The sequence below is a fragment of the Xenopus laevis genome, chromosome 9_10L (genome assembly GCF_017654675.1).
Source record: "Xenopus laevis strain J_2021 chromosome 9_10L, Xenopus_laevis_v10.1, whole genome shotgun sequence".
Classification (NCBI taxonomy): Eukaryota; Metazoa; Chordata; class Amphibia; order Anura; family Pipidae; genus Xenopus; species Xenopus laevis.
Window position 1 is genome coordinate 64,265,773 of NC_054387.1, and position 18,700 is coordinate 64,284,472.

General features: G+C 36.7%; 1 protein-coding gene across 1 annotated transcript in view; it reads right to left on the minus strand.

The window, feature by feature from the left end:
* Positions 1-214: 214 nt before the first annotated feature.
* The window catches only part of nxph2.L (neurexophilin 2 L homeolog), a 56,565-nt gene continuing 38,079 nt past the window's right edge, over positions 215-18,700 (minus strand). Inside the window, exon 3 of the mRNA XM_041576916.1 lies at positions 215-960. Within this exon, the coding sequence (XP_041432850.1) occupies positions 220-960 (741 nt within the window). The 3' untranslated portion in view covers positions 215-219. The remainder of the gene's footprint in view (positions 961-18,700) is intronic.

Here is an 18,700-nt window from a genome sequence, read left to right on the forward strand (position 1 = left end):
TATTTTGGACTACTCCACTTCAAAGGTACAGAAACATCTGAACATTATGAAATAAAATCGGTATGCGAGTCACTGTCACAATTACTTTTTTTCCCCCACCTCATACAGAAATAAAAATGTTTGCCAAGAAGCTAAAAGGAAGCTTCCAAAGGAGAATGTCCCCTGGCAGTCAATGGTAGCGTTCTTGACTGCAGACAGTGCTTTCTAGTTAGGTGTTCTTCAACCAGAGGACAAATATGGCATCTCGCTATGATAATTGTAATCAGGGCAGACTTTCTGCACAAGTTTGTAGTCTATGCTGAAAAAAGCAATATAAATACAAATGACTTTAAATGGTTTGGAACACAGCCAGGACACATGGCTCTGTGTCTGCTCTTGGTAGCAGATCTTTGCAGGATCAAAGTTGCACAGAGCTGTTTTCTTGGCTCTGTCGGTTTTCTCATATTCAATGCGACAGTTAAATGACTTGGCGTCCTTGTTTTCAAGTGTTGACTGCGCAGACGCCTCAAATTCTACCACTTTGGAAGGGGGCACCAGGCTCACAGAAACATTTCCCAGTCCGGTTGAGTTGTGTCGAAAATAAACACTGAATGTCCCGTTACCATGGTCGACAATTTTCCCTGTGATGAGCAAGTTTAATTTTACAGTCTTAATATTTGAGTGGAAATCTCCCCATCCAAACATCTTCTTAAATTTACCTGTTTTTACTATAGGTCTGCGCTTAGTTCTCACAAGGGACTCTTGGGTATCACTTATGTTAGATAACCAATGCCAGAAATTTTCAACGGTGTTAAAGTATGACAGCTGGCCTTGCCGAGGAAGAGAAGATTGTTTGACGAATAGTCGAAGTGGACTGTGGAGTCTTGAGTGGACAATGTTGTTAACTAACGTTTCAGCTGGGTCATTGTCTTCCCACTTCAGCACTCCTGGAGATTGTAATCCTTGTTTGTCACACAATATCTGAAAGATACAAAGGGGGATCAATAATTAGAATTAATATTAGAATTAAAAATATTGTGGTTGGCTGAAACAACTCATACCTGAATCTTACATCAAGGGGGAAACATTAGACATCATCCAATTACAATTGATTCACTTTAATGGATTACTGGTTAATAAATGATCCAAAATTCATAGTCACAGAAATAGACAGGGTGGCAGATTTATTGATTTTCAAGTTTGAGTCTTTTCTAAATTAGTTTTTTTTTTTTAAGATATTTTTTTTCCACAATCACAGTTCCTTTTTCCAAAATGCTAGCATATTGCCCACACTAATTTTAGGATTTCAATAACATTTGGAAAGTACAGTGCAAATTCCAGTTATTGTAGAATTTATTAACTGAATCCTCAACTGCAGTTGTGTTTCCCTAAGTTACCTTTTAGTTTTCACATCATGCAGTAACAAATGCTAACATCCTTGATAAAATGGAATTATATAGTGAGTACAACAACAGATTTATACATGCATTGCATAATATCAGGAAAATCCATCGCTGTGTCTTTGATTCCCCTCTATTTATCTAAAGCAGTGATCCCCAACCAGTGACTCGCAAACAACATGTTGCTCACCAACCGCTTAGATGTTGCTTCCAGTGGCCTCAAAGCAGGAGCTTATTTTTGAATTCCTGGCTTGGAGGCAAGTTTTGGTTGCATAAAAAACTGGTGTACTAGAGCCTCCAGTAGGCTGACAGTCCACATAGGGGCTACCAAATAGACAATCACAGCCCTTATTTGGCATCCTCAATGAACTTTTTTATGCTTGTCTTGTTCCCCAACAATTTTTACATTTGAATGTGGCTCACAGGTAAACAAGGTTGGGGACCCCTGATGTAGAGCAATGATCCCCAACCAGTGATTTGTAAACAACATGTTGCTTACCACCCCTTTTGATTGGATTAAAGCTGGTGGTAATTTATTTAAACCAAGTGTAAATGCCAAACAGAGCCTCCTACAGACTGGCAGTCCACATGGAGTTACCAAATTGCCAATTACAGCCCTTGTTTGATAAGCCTCAATAACTTGTGTGGCTTCTCAACATTCCTTATGATTGAATGAGCTAAAATTGGGGACCCTTGGTTTACAGTATCCACTAATGTATTTGTATACAGTTATTTCTTCTTGAAAGCACCTCTTCCCTAACTAAAACAAACCCTTCTCCCCACAGTTCCATTCTCTTTATCAGTTCAGCTGTAGAACTTAGTATTCTTTTGAGGTCATTAAAAGGGCCCAAAACCACACTGCATATTCAAGATGAAGATGTACCAAGGATCTATAAGACAACATTATTGTTTTACATCCCTTAAGTCAATGCCCTTTTTTAATCAATATAGTATCAGTATTAGCTTTAGAAGACACTAAACTGACACTGCAAAACCTGTTATACATAATAACCTGTTACACATAATAAACCATAACCAATTAGTGTGTATATTGACATTTTGATTTGTTTCCATTATGGCATCAGTTTACAATTTCAAAGCTGCCATTGTTTTAACCTGTCTGGTCACAGCCTTCGTTATTATCTCCTGTAGCCCCCCTACTGTGTCACAATTCTAGTTAAAGGAACAATAACACCAAAAACTGAAAGTGTTTCAAAATAATGACAATAAAATGTAGTGTTACCTTGCACTGGTATAACTGGTGTATTAGCTTAAGAAACTTAACAATAGTTTATATAAACAAGGTGCTGTGTATCCAAGGGGGCAGCCATTCAAAGCTGAAAAAAGGAGAAAAGGCACAGGCTAAATAGCAGAAAACAGATTAGCTCTGTAGTAGTACAATGGAATTCTTCAGAACTTTAGATCTGTTATCAACTGTGTATCCTGTGCTTGAATCGCTGCCCCATGTCTACACAGCAGTCCGTAGTAGTACTACTATAGTAGTGTTTTTTAAACAAACACACCTGTTTTACCAGCGCAAAGCAACAGTACATTATAGTGATATTTTATAATGCCACTTTGGTTGATGCTGTGCAGAAATAACAGAACTTTCTTGGTTTGGCATTACCTCAAAGGAAACTTCTCAGAAACAATAATTTAATCTGAAAGGAGAAGTTTGCAATAAATTAATTATAATTAGATTTTTATGATTTGTCTTTTTATCTCCCAAAACCTAATATACTATCTGGGGACAGTGACATAATATTGTTTTTCTCAAGGCAATTCATTTTATTCAGTCCCTATTCATCTTCCAGTCCATCATTCAAACCACTTTTTATGTTTCTAGAGAAATTGGGACCATAGCAAGAGGTTGGATTCAATTCCAAATGGAAATTTGCAGGACTCAGGACAGAATGATCATTAAAAAAGACAAATAAATGATCAGTTGCAAATTGTCTTAATATAATGTTGCCCTATTAAACGTTCATTTAAAGGTGGACAGTTACTTCTACATAGTACATTTTAAGTATAGTGTTCTTTACATTTGCGTTGACAAGAACATAACCAAAAGAATAACAATTTGATTTGTATTTGAACATATCCTAAATGAATTGGATTGTTAATAAAATGAAAACTGAAGCTGTTATATTAGACTGTATAATAGGGAATGACGTTTGTTTGTGTCTCTTCGAGTGCCGACATATAATAGATGCTGAATGGAAACCTCTTTGCTGGAGTGCCGTGCATGATTATGTTAATTAAAACAAAAAGACCCATTAAACACATTGCAAAGGCCAAACGAGTAGCAGTTTGACCCCTGAATCTCTGAATAATCATCCCTGTAGTGTAAGTGCCAGTGATGAATTGAAGAGCTGAACAGAACTGAGAGTGTTGAACATTTCATTCCGAAAAGAACAAATTAATTGGAGCCTTGACAAGAGACTTGTTTAGCCTGTTGTACTTTCTCCTGCATCTTATTAATGTTCTGCATAGATGTCACAACACATTGATTAGTGAAGATCTTGCTTTCAAACAGCTGACCAGTAAATGCTTCCTGCTGGTTGCTATGGGCTAGACCTGTAGCAAATTTTTTATGTTTTATTACAGTGCCCCAAATACTTTACAGGGACGTTTATTTATTGATGTTAACAACAGTAACAGTAGAAGATAGACACTTTAAGAAATATCTGTGTTAAATCATTTAAAATAAATGGTAATTGTTTATTAGAATATTTTAAATGTGCACAACAAACCTGAGAGAATTTGCCTAATAATCATGTCATATTTTAATGAATGTGCTGACAAATCTAACAATCTCATGTGGCCACACGAAAATGGAGGCAAGTATTGCCCTTATTGACACCATTCATTAAAGGTACTTGCATCAAAACATGCCCCTTGCACTTCCATATAGTTAAGGTAGGCAACATTGTGCGCTTCTCTTGAATTGAAATGTCTGTACTAAAATAAAATGCTGGCAAACCATCCTGAACATCAACAGACACATCAGTTTTGCGGCAAAACTAACGCACTCTAACCTGAAACTGAAGCAATTGCAACTCTAAAAAATGCTACTTACAACTTGCATGCCATTAAGGGGCTAATATTAAGAATTCTCCAGTCTTTGGGGGGGGGGGGGGGCTCAAGCATTCAGGTACTAAAAACATATGAGAATTGGTTTCTTAATTTGAATACCTCAGCTTCCTGGAGAGAGTTTTTTCCCTGAGTGGGTTTTTCTAAAAAATTAAAAGCTCGGCACCTAAAACCTGGCAAGCTTTTAATTTTGTGGTTGGGAAAAGGTATTTGAATCAAGAAACTCCACAAAAATTTTGAAATCCTATGTAAGTACCCTGGCGGTCTAGTGGGCCGGCGGGGACGCCGCCACGTGGTCCTTCCTCCTCGATCGCCGGTAAGCACTTGGGCAGGCACAGTGCGCACTTCCTGGTTTTACGTGCCGTGTGCGTGATGTTGTCAAGCCGTGTGGCATGAAATTCAAATGTTTAAAAGGGGTCATTGCCCGTTGTTAGGTCTAACTTGTTAGTTCCTGGGTGTGATTCTTGTCCTGTTTGATTCCTATTTTGACCCTTGCGTGCCTGACTATTCTGAACTCTGCCAAAACTGACCCTTGCCTGCCTGACTATTCTGATTCTACCAGTATTGATCCTTGCCTGCCTGATTATCCTTTCAACAAACCCAGCCTGATTGACCTTGACCTTGAATTCCGCCTGTACCTACCCTGGCCTGCCTGATTGTGCTTTTTATCTATTTCCTGAACTGATGCCTTCCATCCTAAACCTCACTAACGATCATGCCCCTTCACCTGTCCAGAACTTTTGCTTGGCTCCTCTCTTATTAAGACCCGGCGGCATCTAATTAGGGCTTCTCTCAAGGCCAAAGGTGGCTACTACAGGCGGAAGCATAGCCATGACCAGGGAGCTTAGCACCTGTTCTGGATTTAGGGAGCCGATCGTGACACCTTTGCATGGTTTTAGTACCTAAAGGCTCAATCATTCTTAAATTAGGCCGTAACCAATTGCGGTAGTTATAGCACAATTAAAGCAGCCACAACTCTCTTAATGACTGCACTTATGCTGGAATTCTGATGATAAAACACTGCATTTTGAGTAACAACCATGGTGCTTTGCTTCCAAAAATTTACTGTACTGTATTTGTAATCGATACTTTTAGTCTCTTTCATGCTTGCCTTATTCTGACAAACATTTTTGTATATATTAGGAATTATTAAATCACAAATTATAAAAATGATATAACGTTCGAAATCATTTTGCTGATAGCTTCTGTTACTTTCCTAACATTAGCTATCTTTCTGATTGTATTGTCATTGGCTATAGCTTCGTTATTGCATCATCATTGGCTATAGCTTTATAAGGGCATCATAATTGGCTAGCTTTGTATTTGCATCATCATTGGCTATAGCTATGTATTTGCATCATCACCTTTAGTTTTGTAATTAAATTATCATTGGCTTTAACTTTGTAATTGCATGATCATTGGCTATAGGCTAGCTTTTTATCTGCATCATAATTTGCTTTAGCTTTTGTAATTGCATCATCATTTGCTTTAGCTTTGTAACTGCGTCATCATTGGCTATAGCTTTGAATTGCATCATTGGCTATAGCTTTCTAAAAGCATTGTCACTGGCTGTAGTTTTGTAGTTGTATCATCATTGGCTATAGCTTTGTTATTGCATCTTTATTGGCTATAGCTTTGTTATTACATCATCATTGGCTAGCTTTGTAATTGCATCTTAATTGGCTATAACTTTGCTAATGCATCATCTAGCTTTGTGAACCCTACAATTTGTATTCATTTTACTGAGCAAGTCCTTTATGTTCATCAACCCCCCACCCCCTCCAACAAAAAGTAGGCAAAATACTTTAGAATTAGATCTCAGTGAATCCATATCTTGTATTATACAATCTCATAAAAATAACCTTGTACTTGTGTCCACATGATGAGATTTCCCTTGTTTGTAACGGCCTAATCACGTTACTTTAGCAATTTCACGACGGCTGATAAATTCAAAACGACACATTGCTCCAACAAATAAGTCTCCAGCTTTCAAACCCTGCAGCCCATTACATTTTGTGCCTGTAAATTAATCTTAAATGAAACTACCATTGCTGTACTTACTTAATAGTATTACTTGTCTTGCTGACAAAAGTGAAACGCAACATCTGCTGACGGAAGAATGGATTCTTGCTAATGATTAGTGGTGCAGCCTACACCGGAGTCATCTTTTCACTGACCCTGTACTCAAAGTCAGATCAATAACATAAGAAAATGACAGGAAAGGTATAAAATATGATACCATCAAAACATCCATCATCATATTAACTCTGAGTAATGATATTTTCCTTTTGTCCAAAGGAAGGAGAGGGAGAAATTAGAAAAGAAATCAAACTACGTTTTCTCCAGCTGAGAGAATTTTGGAAAGTTTTGTCTTTCCACTATGTGAAACTTCTGCTACTGTTATAAAACACAAATAACTTTTGAATATTGGGCTAAAAACCCAGATATAATTGTGCATGGTAAATGCCAATGCAATTCTATGCAACTTTACATTATTTGCCTAAATATGGCAGTTTTTTTCACTGCTGATTCTGACTCAGTTTACCATTGAATCAGTCTCCTCCAGCCAAGACACTGTTACATGTATATCCAATACATATATATATATATATATATATATATATATATATATATATATATATATGGAATAATATAATTTTAAAATATAAGGATAGTATAACTCACTGAGGAGTTATGTGACCATATAAAGGCACAAGGCTGCAGTTATACAAAGAACTCCGAGTATCACTAATATTATAATGGATAATGTACCCCCTACTGTAAATTATAAAGATATTAGAAATCACTGAGGGGTTCTGTGACCATATAAAGACATATGGCTGCAGGCTGAGTTATACAGGGAACTCTGAGTATCACTAATGTATTATAAGAAATAATGTACCCCCTACTGCAGGGGTGCCCAAAAGGTACAGTAGATCGGGATCTACCAGTAGAACTTTAGCTGGTGATCAGTAGATCTCAAGACTCAACAAACGGATGAGTGTCTAAATTACCCTCCTGTTTCATGCTTTATTTCAGATATTTATTATGTTAAGGTTACATAAGAAATAGTTGTTTGTTAAATATAGTAATATAAATTATATCATAAATCAATATAATATATAAGTAATATTTTCCATGGAACAGAATGCTAAGAATGCTGTTAACGATGATCATAATGGGACAACATCACTAAAAGTAGATCTCGCAGTAGTAAAGTATGGGCACTCCTGCCCTACTGTAAATTATAAGGATATTAGAGGTCACTAAAGGGGTTCTGTGACCATATAAAGGCTACAGGCCTAGTTATTACAGCTCATGGAACTCTGAGGCGACTTCAATTGAAAATAAATTATTACTTAAAATACACAAGTTTAAATCGAAAATCTGGCACAAAAGCAATAAATTAAGGAAAAATATTGGACTAATTTATGAATGGGGGTAGCTAGGTTGCAAAAGCAAGTGCTTTTTGCACTTTGCCCTCCCTAAATTTGCTCCAAGATACTGGAGGGGCACAGCATGGGTGGCACATAGGCATGCCCCTTAACTTGTGCATCATTTAGCTGTAAGAGCCCTAGCAGATACAACGCACTAAGGAGCCCTGTACTTACCACCTGCTTATTGCTTAAGGCTCTTTTGCACCTGCCAGACACCTTGGGGGCAGATTTATCAAGGACCGTATTTTGAGTTCATGGGAGTTATTTAAAACTCCCATGAACTCCCATGATATTGAAATTTGATCAATTGCAATTTTTTTTAAAAAAAATCAAATTTTTGCAACTTGTGAATAGGATCTACCCGCAAACTCAAATCAAATTAGATTTGAGTTAAATGTCAGGAAGGCTGCAAACAACTCCAAATTGATCCCAGGATGTCCTCCATAGGCTAAAACAGCAATTCTGCAGATTTAAAGTGGCGAATAGTAAAATTTGAATTCTTAAAGGGCTAGTGTATGATAAATTTTCGAAAATAGAATTTGAAATTAATTTTAACAATTCCCCAGTCTACTTTGACCAGTTTGGCCATAAAAAAACTCAGAAATTCTAATTCAAAAATTTGAATTTTCAATTCCACCCTTGATTAATCTGCCCCCTTGTGTCACCTAGTGGACCAGCATGGACCATGAGTAGAGGTGAACGTGTATGGACTTATGGTGCTCCCCATAGATATCCAAAACTAGCAACCCTGCTCATAATAAATAATTCCTGTATGAATAACAGAACACTGTGATTCAAGTGAATCAAATAAATATGCATAAATATGAGTACTCATAAATATGAGTAGAAGCTGCCATATACCTTACTCCGGTGAGAATGTATTAAAACACTATTTATACGGATATGATTATTTATGGCATACTGTGTGTGTGATGAGGGTATTTATATATATATATATATATATATATATGGAAGGGGGTGTCCAGAGAGACATAGCAATTCCAAATTCTAATTTGCTCTTATGGGCACTCCCAGAACACAATGCATGGTGACTGTTTTGATTATATTTTATATATCCCAAGACTATTTATACATTGATGGACTGAACATTTGTTGGATTCCAAAGGGGGAGCTCAGCTGTAAGGAGTAAGAATCATTGCTAGTGTTTAATTTTGACAAATTACCCCCATTCCCTTTAACATTTGCCTCATTCTTCATCGGTTCTATAGAAAGCTGGGCTTGTAGCTCTGTATTGCCTATAATATCGTTTGAGCCTGACTAATACCCATTATGCCTCAAATTTAACACTCCCTAATGCCCTGTTCTAATACCATTCAAGCAATTTAGTAGTACATTTCCCCAGATCAGTTCGCCGGAGCACTAATTTTAGATGCTGATTATCTGTCTCTGTTTATCTGCCAAGACATGGAAATTCTTTTTGTGGCCTCTTTTTTCTAATTGCAAGTGAGTTCATTGTTGCTACCAGCCTGTAGGTTCACCGAGCCTCTTTTTTTAAAATGGCTTATTATTGGTGAAGTACAAGTTTTAAGGTCAGTAATAAGAAGACCTTTCCGCATAATGCATAATAATGAGATGTTACCTGCCAGGAACGATAATGATATCTTTTATTCAGCGTTGTTCTCTAGTTCCATTAAAGGCACCGTGGAGCAGCAGACAGTGGAGGAATTTATTAGCACAAATATTACATCTGACAAAAATTGTCAAATTCATTCGTGCGGGGAGAATGCAAATCTGTGTAAGTGTTAATGGTTTATCCTCCATATTTAGGGATTTCAGCCCTACTGTAGGCCACAATTACTTGTTACTGAAAAAACACTTTGTCATAGACTTATGTAAGAACCAATTAGAAATCTACATTCAGTGCATTATAACTTGACTGGTGATTGATTGTTCTAAACATCTTTATGTCTGCAAATTTTGCCTACATCATATCTACATAAACGAATTATAATAATGTTAATGGAATATGCATACTACTAAAAATAAATGACTCCAGTGCTGAACAGTGTACCTATGGGTACAAGTTGCCTAAAAATTCTTCAAGTGATATCACTAGATATCTTGTGGTTTTGTTGTAGGACCTGCAGTTGCCATCATCTATAGCAGGGATTCCCCACATTTTTTACCCATGAGCCACATTCAGATATAAAAAAAATTTGGAGAGCAACACAAGCATGCAAAAAGAAGGTGTCAATTATGGACTCTGATTGACTGGTAGCTCCTGTGTGGACTGGCAGCCTTCAGAAGGCTCTGGCAGAACACTTGTTTTTTATGCAACCAAAACTTGCCTCCAAGCCAGGAATTCAAAAATTAGCACCTGCTAAGAGGCCATTGAGAGCAACATCCAAGAGGTTGGTGAGCAACATGTTGCATGCAAGCCACTGGTTGTGGATCACTGCACTCATCTATAGTCACCAGGCTATATGTGTTTATTGACTGGAGGTATCAGCTACTGCTTACCTTATTCAGTTCCCTAGCAGAGCATGCCGAGTATATATACTGTATATACCATGATACATATACGGATCAGGAAAATGTTAATTTATACGTTTCTTAAACCACTATGTAGTCTATTAAACCTCATGTTTCACACCAAACCTCAGCCTAACCAGTAATAACATATTTAGGGACAGATAGGACTGAGGCATTGGCTCATACTATAAATCTTGCTCAAGCCTCCATATGAGGCACTTGGTCTGGGACATAATAAAGGTCATAATAAGTTGATGGATAAGCTATTTAGCAATAGTGCCAAGATTCATCCATGTTCATTCTTAGTCTTCCGGGTTTACTTAGAAGAGCAAATAGGCATCTCCCAATTTCTTACTGTAACTGGCCTTCAGGTTGGGCCCTCAGCCACTGCTCTGTTCTCCGCCCCCATGTGCCGGTTTGGTCACATCCATAGTATTTTCTATCTGAAAGTATCAGCTACTGGTCACCTTATTCAGCTTCCTAGTTGAGAGGAGAGCAGGTTGAGTTTATACCAGAGATACATGCATTGGATCAGTAAGGGGAATGTTAATTTAAAGTATATATGCCTTATATACACATTTTCTGGAGCCAGCACACAATTTAATAAGTCCTGTGATGTTCCCACCCCACATTTTAACCAAACCAGTAATAACCTATGTAGGGACAGATGGAACTGAGACACTGGCTTTATAATATACCTGTTGTTTTTGGTTCAACCCTTCCTACTCTTGATCCAGGACTTCTTAGGTCAAAGAAAATTGATGTTTTGACTATTTAGCAGTAGTTTCAAGATTTATCCAGGACAGCAAATTAATGTTCACCCTCAGACTTCCAGTTTTATCTAGAAGAGCAAATAAGCATTCTTCCAATATCTTACTCTAACTGACCTTCAGGTCGGGTCCTCAGCCACTGCACCATTTGGTAACTGCTCCACAAAACAATGCAACTTTTATCAATATTACATACTCTGGTTTAAAAGGTTTAAATAGTCATCATTGTATAGTAAAGCACAGCTGCATGCAAAATTAACAAGATGGCAATTAATGTCATTAATCATCATTATATCTCAGGAAAATGAGCAAGAAAACACACTTGCATTACAGGAGCTTCTTGAACGCCTCAATATTGCAGTGAAAAAATGCATTTTCAAATATTTTTTTAATTCATGTTATTGAAATTTAACAATTGAAGGAGTGGGAGGAGTATATTATTTTTTTTAAACATTTCAACATATGCAAGTGAAGGTAATAATGCATTTTCAAGGCAATCAAGTTTTTTTTTTTTTTTTTTTTTGCAACTTAAATCTTTCAACCTAATGATGTTTTTTGTAATTATGAAAGCATTTTGCAATTAATTGTGTTCCAGTATAAAAAAAAAAACAAAAAAAACTTGATTGTGGAAAAAACAAACTTGATTGAGTTTATACAAGATTTTTTCTTCAATTGAGTTTTTTTGGGGGGGGAAGCAAAATGTAAATTTTGGCTGAATTGGCTGAAATGATGTATCCATATTTTATACTTCCATTTAAATTCACATTCAGGATTAGGAATGAGCAAGTTTTTCACCAGATTCACAGTGAAAATCACATTTTTTTGAGTGATAAAAATGTTTGTGAATCTAGGCTAGAATTTCCCCATTTGTTCCGTTTGTTCAGGAAAAGAACAATGAGAAAAAAACACACCCATTGACTCCAATTTATTTTGGAAAAAAACAAGAAAAAAACCCTCCCATTAACCCCAATGTATTTGTTGCGAGAAAAAAAAAATGTGAGAAAAAGCACCCTGAGAATTTTGGCAAAATTTCTCAATTTTGTGAATTCTTCCACAGCTTCTCACATTTTTCATGGCAAAGTTCAATTCATCACTATTCAGAATGAATCAAGTTATTTTCATGTTAGAGGATCAAATTTCATGTATTTCATGACTTAAATTAAATTTTTTTTTTAATTTTTTTTCTCCTCAGCCGGACGTCTTATCACTTCCATTTTAATGGTTATGGTACGTGTGTTCTGTCGTTTTTTTCAGGATTATCCCCCAGGCTGTGGTTATGACACACGCAGGCAATTATTACCTCAAAGAGAGGACATCTGCGTTTTGAGGTGATAGTCGCCCGTGTGTATCATACATATAGTCAGTGCTGATTTGACGCTCGTTAGCACCCAAAGTGCAGTTTTCTTAATGAGCCCTTGTGACGTATTTAAATGTTACATCAATTGTTTTCATACTATATATATATATATATATATATATATATATATATATATATATATATATATATATATATATATATATATATATATATATATATACTGTATAACATTCCCCGGATGAGAAGCGGAAGTGGAAATATTGTCAGGAGATGAAATCTCTCTGTTGAAATCCATCACCACAATAAAAGCGTCCAGCGCTCCTCAGAGAAACAGCAGGCGCTCATCTGCAATTTACAGGTTTTATTTAATCAGGGAACAGCTTTTATTATATTGCAACTTAAATTGAATTAAATATGTGCTTAGAGTGCTGCGAAATTAATAGGACAAAATTACATTTATAAAGGTGAAAAATTGAGATGATTCATCTGAGCACTTGTATATATAAATAAAAATAAAAAAGCAATTATGCTCATACGGAGTGGGATGCACCCAAATGCATTGTGGGCTACAGCTATATTTGAGTAGAAAAGCCATTATTTAATACATGTATTATTGAGTGGGTTAAATACATTTATTAAAAGAAGACTGAAAAATAAATCTGAAATAAAACATAAGGATTAGGATAGGAATATTCATCATTGCACAAGTTCTAATATAGACTTAAAGGATTAGTCACACCAAACTTTTTTTTATCAACCAATCAAACCTTTAATTGTTCTACCTGCAGCTGGCTGTTAATGGGTCATAGGTAGGGTTGCCACCTTCTCTGGAAAAAAATACCGTCCTTCCTACAAACTTATCTTTTTTCACTATTAATAACATTAGGATCAAGCTTCATTTTTACCGGCCAGGTGGTAACCCTAGTCATAGGAAGGCACATTTTTGTATGTGCATAAATGAGCCCCACTGACTCTGGGCCACACAGGTTGAACCCAGATATTAAGTTAAGCTGCCCTATAACCAAAAAGAAAATATAGATAATTAGGGATTTAGTTCCCCTTGGAAACATGTAACATAAAAAGACTATGTACAAACAGGGGGCAGAGGAACAACACTTATACCTCCATATGTAATAAAAGGCACTATGTTTACCCAGGAGCAGAAACCCATAGAAACCAATAAGATGTTTGCTTTTAAACAGATGTCCATTAAATTCTGCCAGCTGATGGTAGCCATGGGTGCTATGGGTTACAGCTTCTGGGCGAACTTAGTGCCTTTTATTACATAGCCCTCATATAGTTTTATTGTATCTCTCTGCTAAATTGTACTTACAGTAGTACAGGGACATACCTATGCTGTCCTAGTTTTTGGTCTCTCTCTCTCTTAAGGTTTTCAGCAAAACTAGAGGACTGATCCTCTGCATCTGTGATTAGTACACTGGAATTCAATATAGCGTTGTTGCTACTCATGTTTCCAGGTATGTCAGGCCTCTTTTGTTGGTTGTTAGGACATGCTCTCCCTGCTGGCGTCTTGGAATAGCATTATCAGACTAAGGGGGGGTGGGGCGGCTTCGGCAAGACCTAATAAAGATAATGGTAATGGAAAAATGTTAGGGTGATAAGAGCTAAAAGGAGTCAGAGACCCCTTCACAATGCAAGAAATGCATTTTTTTCACATGCCTGCTGCTACATACACAGCATTTGCCTTCAAACTAAAAAAGAGAGGTGTTAACCCCCATTTGAGGAATTTATGTTTGGAGGCATTTAGGTTTAAAAGCACATACATACATTCTAATAATTATGAGCTATAAAGCCAAACTTGTAGGCAATCTTTTTAGATCTCATCATTGCAAGATAGTGAAGCAAGGCTCATGATGGGTAGAACTTGGGGAGCAATCAAATGACAAAGTCATCAAGGTTGGGGTGGGAAGGGCTGAAAGAAGTTGAAGAACCCTTCACAACAGAAAACAATGAAGGCCGTCTGGATGAAGAAGGGCTTGTGTACATATAGTATGCAAGTGTAGTGGGTACAGTACAATTCTGGATGCAAATAGCCAAGCTCTTCACCCAAAATGCACCTTTTTCACACCACTCTAAAGTCATTTCGGCCAAGCACATCATAGCTTGATGCTCTCCAATTCCTGCCTATCATGTTTCAATATCTTTGGATCTATAAACAGGCTTTCTGCAAGTTTGGCTTTTTGGCTCTGAATTATTAGGCTGTACTGTATGTGTGCTAATATACCTGCGGATCTGGATGAATATTTGGGACATTGATAATAATGAGAACAAAGTGTTTATACAATCCTAATGTCTCAATTGTACCCTAACCTTTTAGTTTGTAAACCCTATTGTACTCTGTAATCCTTGTCTGTTATCCACCATTTATTCCCTGTTTGCTATAACTGCAGTAAAGCACTGCGTATCTTGACAGCGCTATATAAATAAATGATGATGATGATGATGACGATGAGAACACCTCTAACAATGACATAGTACATAGAAAGAGGAATGTTATATTTTCATTCCCTAATATTTCTCTTGGATACATGGAATTTGGATATCTTTAAACCCACTGATGCTGACTTGGTTCCTTTAATGTTCATGTAATTCAGTCTAAAACAAAAGCTACAAAGGTTATTTTATTTGTTTAAGTATATTTTTGTAGTGGAAAGAACAGAGCTTTGAATCTCCACAATTTTATTGGACTCCACTTGATTTTACATGAAGACTAAACCTATGGATTCTTTTTCCAGAAACAATACACCAGTCGGTAATTAAGCTACATGGTGTTATCTACAGGGAACTGTTAATATACAGTGCCTCAGACATAATATGGTTTGAAAAATGACTGCGCAACAAACTGTTTATGCAAACTGGAACATTTATGCCGCTTTTATGTCTTGCAGAGTTCAAGTAATAGCAATGACTTGCAAATAATTAATAAAGGGAAATATCTATATCCTCTGAGGATTGAACTAATGAATCTCGAACAGCTGTTGGAGAAATTCTTCATGTATCATGCTATCATGTTGACAATAAAGCACAGTGGACAGATGTTTACACTAATAAATCAAGTTATACAAAAATTACAGCAAATGTACCATTCCTGCAGCAAATGATTTACTGGTCTTGTGAAGCAGTGATTTGCCAAGGGCTGATATGTTCAGCGCTGGGGTGCCCCAAGTAGATGCATTTGAGAGGTTTGCAAATTACTGCTATGGCTGTATTCTAGAGATGCTATCGCAGGGTACACTGAGAGCCTGTACCTCTGATGGGGGTTGGTAGGAGCTTGAAGCAAGGTGGGCACCTGCTTAAGAAATGTTCTTATTTGGGGTGCAGCAAATGAAAACCTTTATGAAAATGTATTTTGTCCCCACTTGCTTCCCCACACACCAGAGTTCCCATACGTCCCTGTAGGATGAGAGATGTGATATCCAGGATATAGCAGGATGGCCAATGCAATAAGATTTTTGTATATCTGTAACCATGTTGTGAGCTTGATGGTGAGGTTGGATCAAGTTTTAGGTGCTTATTTCCTACCCTTTCCTTGAAGTCCATCCAGAAGGTATCCAGCGGGATATTTATTGGGGGCCCCGGGGAGGGGCCATGATAATTTAGTAGTATGGCTGATGGCAGCCGTGGATAATGTTCCAACATAATGCCCAGTAGGATATTAACCTCATGTCATGTTTTATTTGTTTTTGTTTTTTTTGCACCTCTTTAGAAAGTAATCTATTAACCCTGCTGCAGTTGTTTTCTGACATTTTTGGTCAAGCCCACCTTTAAGGTCCAAGTCAAGGTCAAAGGGGTGGTTCAATGGCTAATTCTAAGCAGCTTTCCAATTGGTCTTCATTATTTATTAGTTATTTGCTTTCTTCTTCTGACTCTTTCCAGCTTTGTAGCTCTGTAAGGCTACAAATGTATTGTTATTGCTGCTTTTTATTACTCATCTTTCTATTCAGGCCCCCATCTAGTCATATTCCAGTCTCTTATTCAAATCAATGGATAGTGGCTAGGGTGATTTGGATCCTAGCAACCAGATTGCTAAAATTACAAAGTGAAAAAAAGCTAAATAACTGAAAACCACAGATAATAAAAAATGAAAGCAATTGCTAATTGTCTCAGAATATCACTCTCTACTAAAAGTTAACTTAATATTTAATAACCCCTTTAAAGATATAAGAAAACATTGGTCTATAAGCTATTCAGCCATAGTTACAGGAATATCTAGGGCAGCAAATACATTATCACCTCAAATGGGCCTTAACGTTTGTGTTTCCAGTAGAACAAATGGACATTCCACCAATTCTCACCCTAACTTGTATTCAAGCTGTACACTTTGTAGCTAATGCTCTGGGGTAAGTTCCACAGTTTGAGATTTTCCAGCACCATAACTTCATATCTGGGAGCCACGTACTGTAATAAATCTTAGTCTTATTTTTTTGATATATTACAGATTGTGTTTCCTTTAAAAAAAAATTAGGAACTCAAGGTGAGAATCTAAACGATGATCCTAGGGATATTAAGCAGCTGAGTGACAGTTGAAGAGAAGACAGTTGGTGAGCTGATAAAAACAGGAGATCACAAATGAGATTTTACTTAATTAAAATTAAAACAATGTGATTTTTCAAGTTACAGTGATGTAAGATGACTTGTATGGATGTGTTAATTTAATATTCCTCTGTGACTCGTTTTCTTCTTTTTTTCTAATTAAAATAATGCTATGCCCTTTTAGTTTTTATTATAATTATATTTAATTTTTTATCAATCTACACATCTACCAATATCTATTTCTTTGTTGTTGTTTTTTCAGGATGCTCCTCTTCTAAACAGTTTCATCCTGCCGACATGGCACCAGATCCTCCCTAAAGGTCCCCCCTACAGGCTATTCCTACTATAACAGGTAGTTGTTCCAAACCAGAGATTCTGTCACAGAAACACACTTTTCTTTTTACAAAATGCATCAATTAATAGCCCTTACAGAATCCTGTATTTATATCAATTTCTTAAGAGAGTAAGCTGATATTTTTTGTTTAATATTGCAATATGACATGGGGCTAGACACATTTCCCAGTTGCCCTCCACCATGTGACTTCAGTCACTCTTTACTGCTGCACTGCAAGTTAAAGTGGTACCCCCCCCGCCCCCCAGAAGCCTAACAACAGAATGGGAAGGTAGCAAGATAACAGTGTTCTTAAAGGAACAGTTCAGTGTGAAAATAAAAACTGTGTAAATAGATAGGCTGTACAAAATAAAAAATGTTTCTAATATAGTTAGTTAGGCAAAAATGTAATATACAAAGGCTGGAGTGAACAGATTTCTAATAAAACAGCCAGAATCCAACTTCCTGCTTTAGTCAGCGACTTGAAGGGGGGCCACATGGTACATTTCTGTTCAGTGAGTTTGCAATTGATCCTCAGCATTCAGCTCAGATTCAAAAGCAACAGACCCATGTGGCCCCCCTCAAGTCTCTGATTGGTTACTGCCTGGTAACCAGGGTAACCAGTCAGTGTAAACCAAGAGAGCTGAAAAGCAGGAAGTAGTCTTCTGACTGACATGTTATATATAAAATCACTCCAGCCTTTATACATTACATTTTTGGCTAACTAACTATATTAGAAACATTTTTTTATTTTGCACAGCCTATCTATTTACCCAGTTTTTATTTTTACACTGTATAATTCCTTTAATGCTATTTATTTAGGATGATAGCAAATAAGGAGATTTGTCAATCACAATTAAAGCAGTGCTACCTCAAGGAACTAATCTCCCGAAAATATTTTCCCACCAGCAATAAAGTAAATCACAGTGAAGCTTCTGAAGCTGATCACTGCCTTCGCACTTCCATATAGAAGTAGTTGCATTGTGAGTAAAAAATTACTATTACTTAGTCTGAATTGTGTATCTTGTGCATGGATGCCACTGCTTTTGAAACTCTACTAAAATAATGCGTAATAGCCACGTAATTGGTTTGATTGTTCTTATGAAAGGTTGCAGATTATTTATCTCCACTTTCAGCTATACTAGTCATTGAATTGACAAATCTGGTTTTGACAGACGATATGTTAAAAATATATAATTTCCTTCTTATTAAGGGTTATTCATTTCAAATTGTAGGGTTCTTAAAATAGTGTCACACAAATGGAAAATGCTTTCACGTGTTTGCCTAAGAATATGACACTGAGCAAATGTTCAAGACTTGCCAGC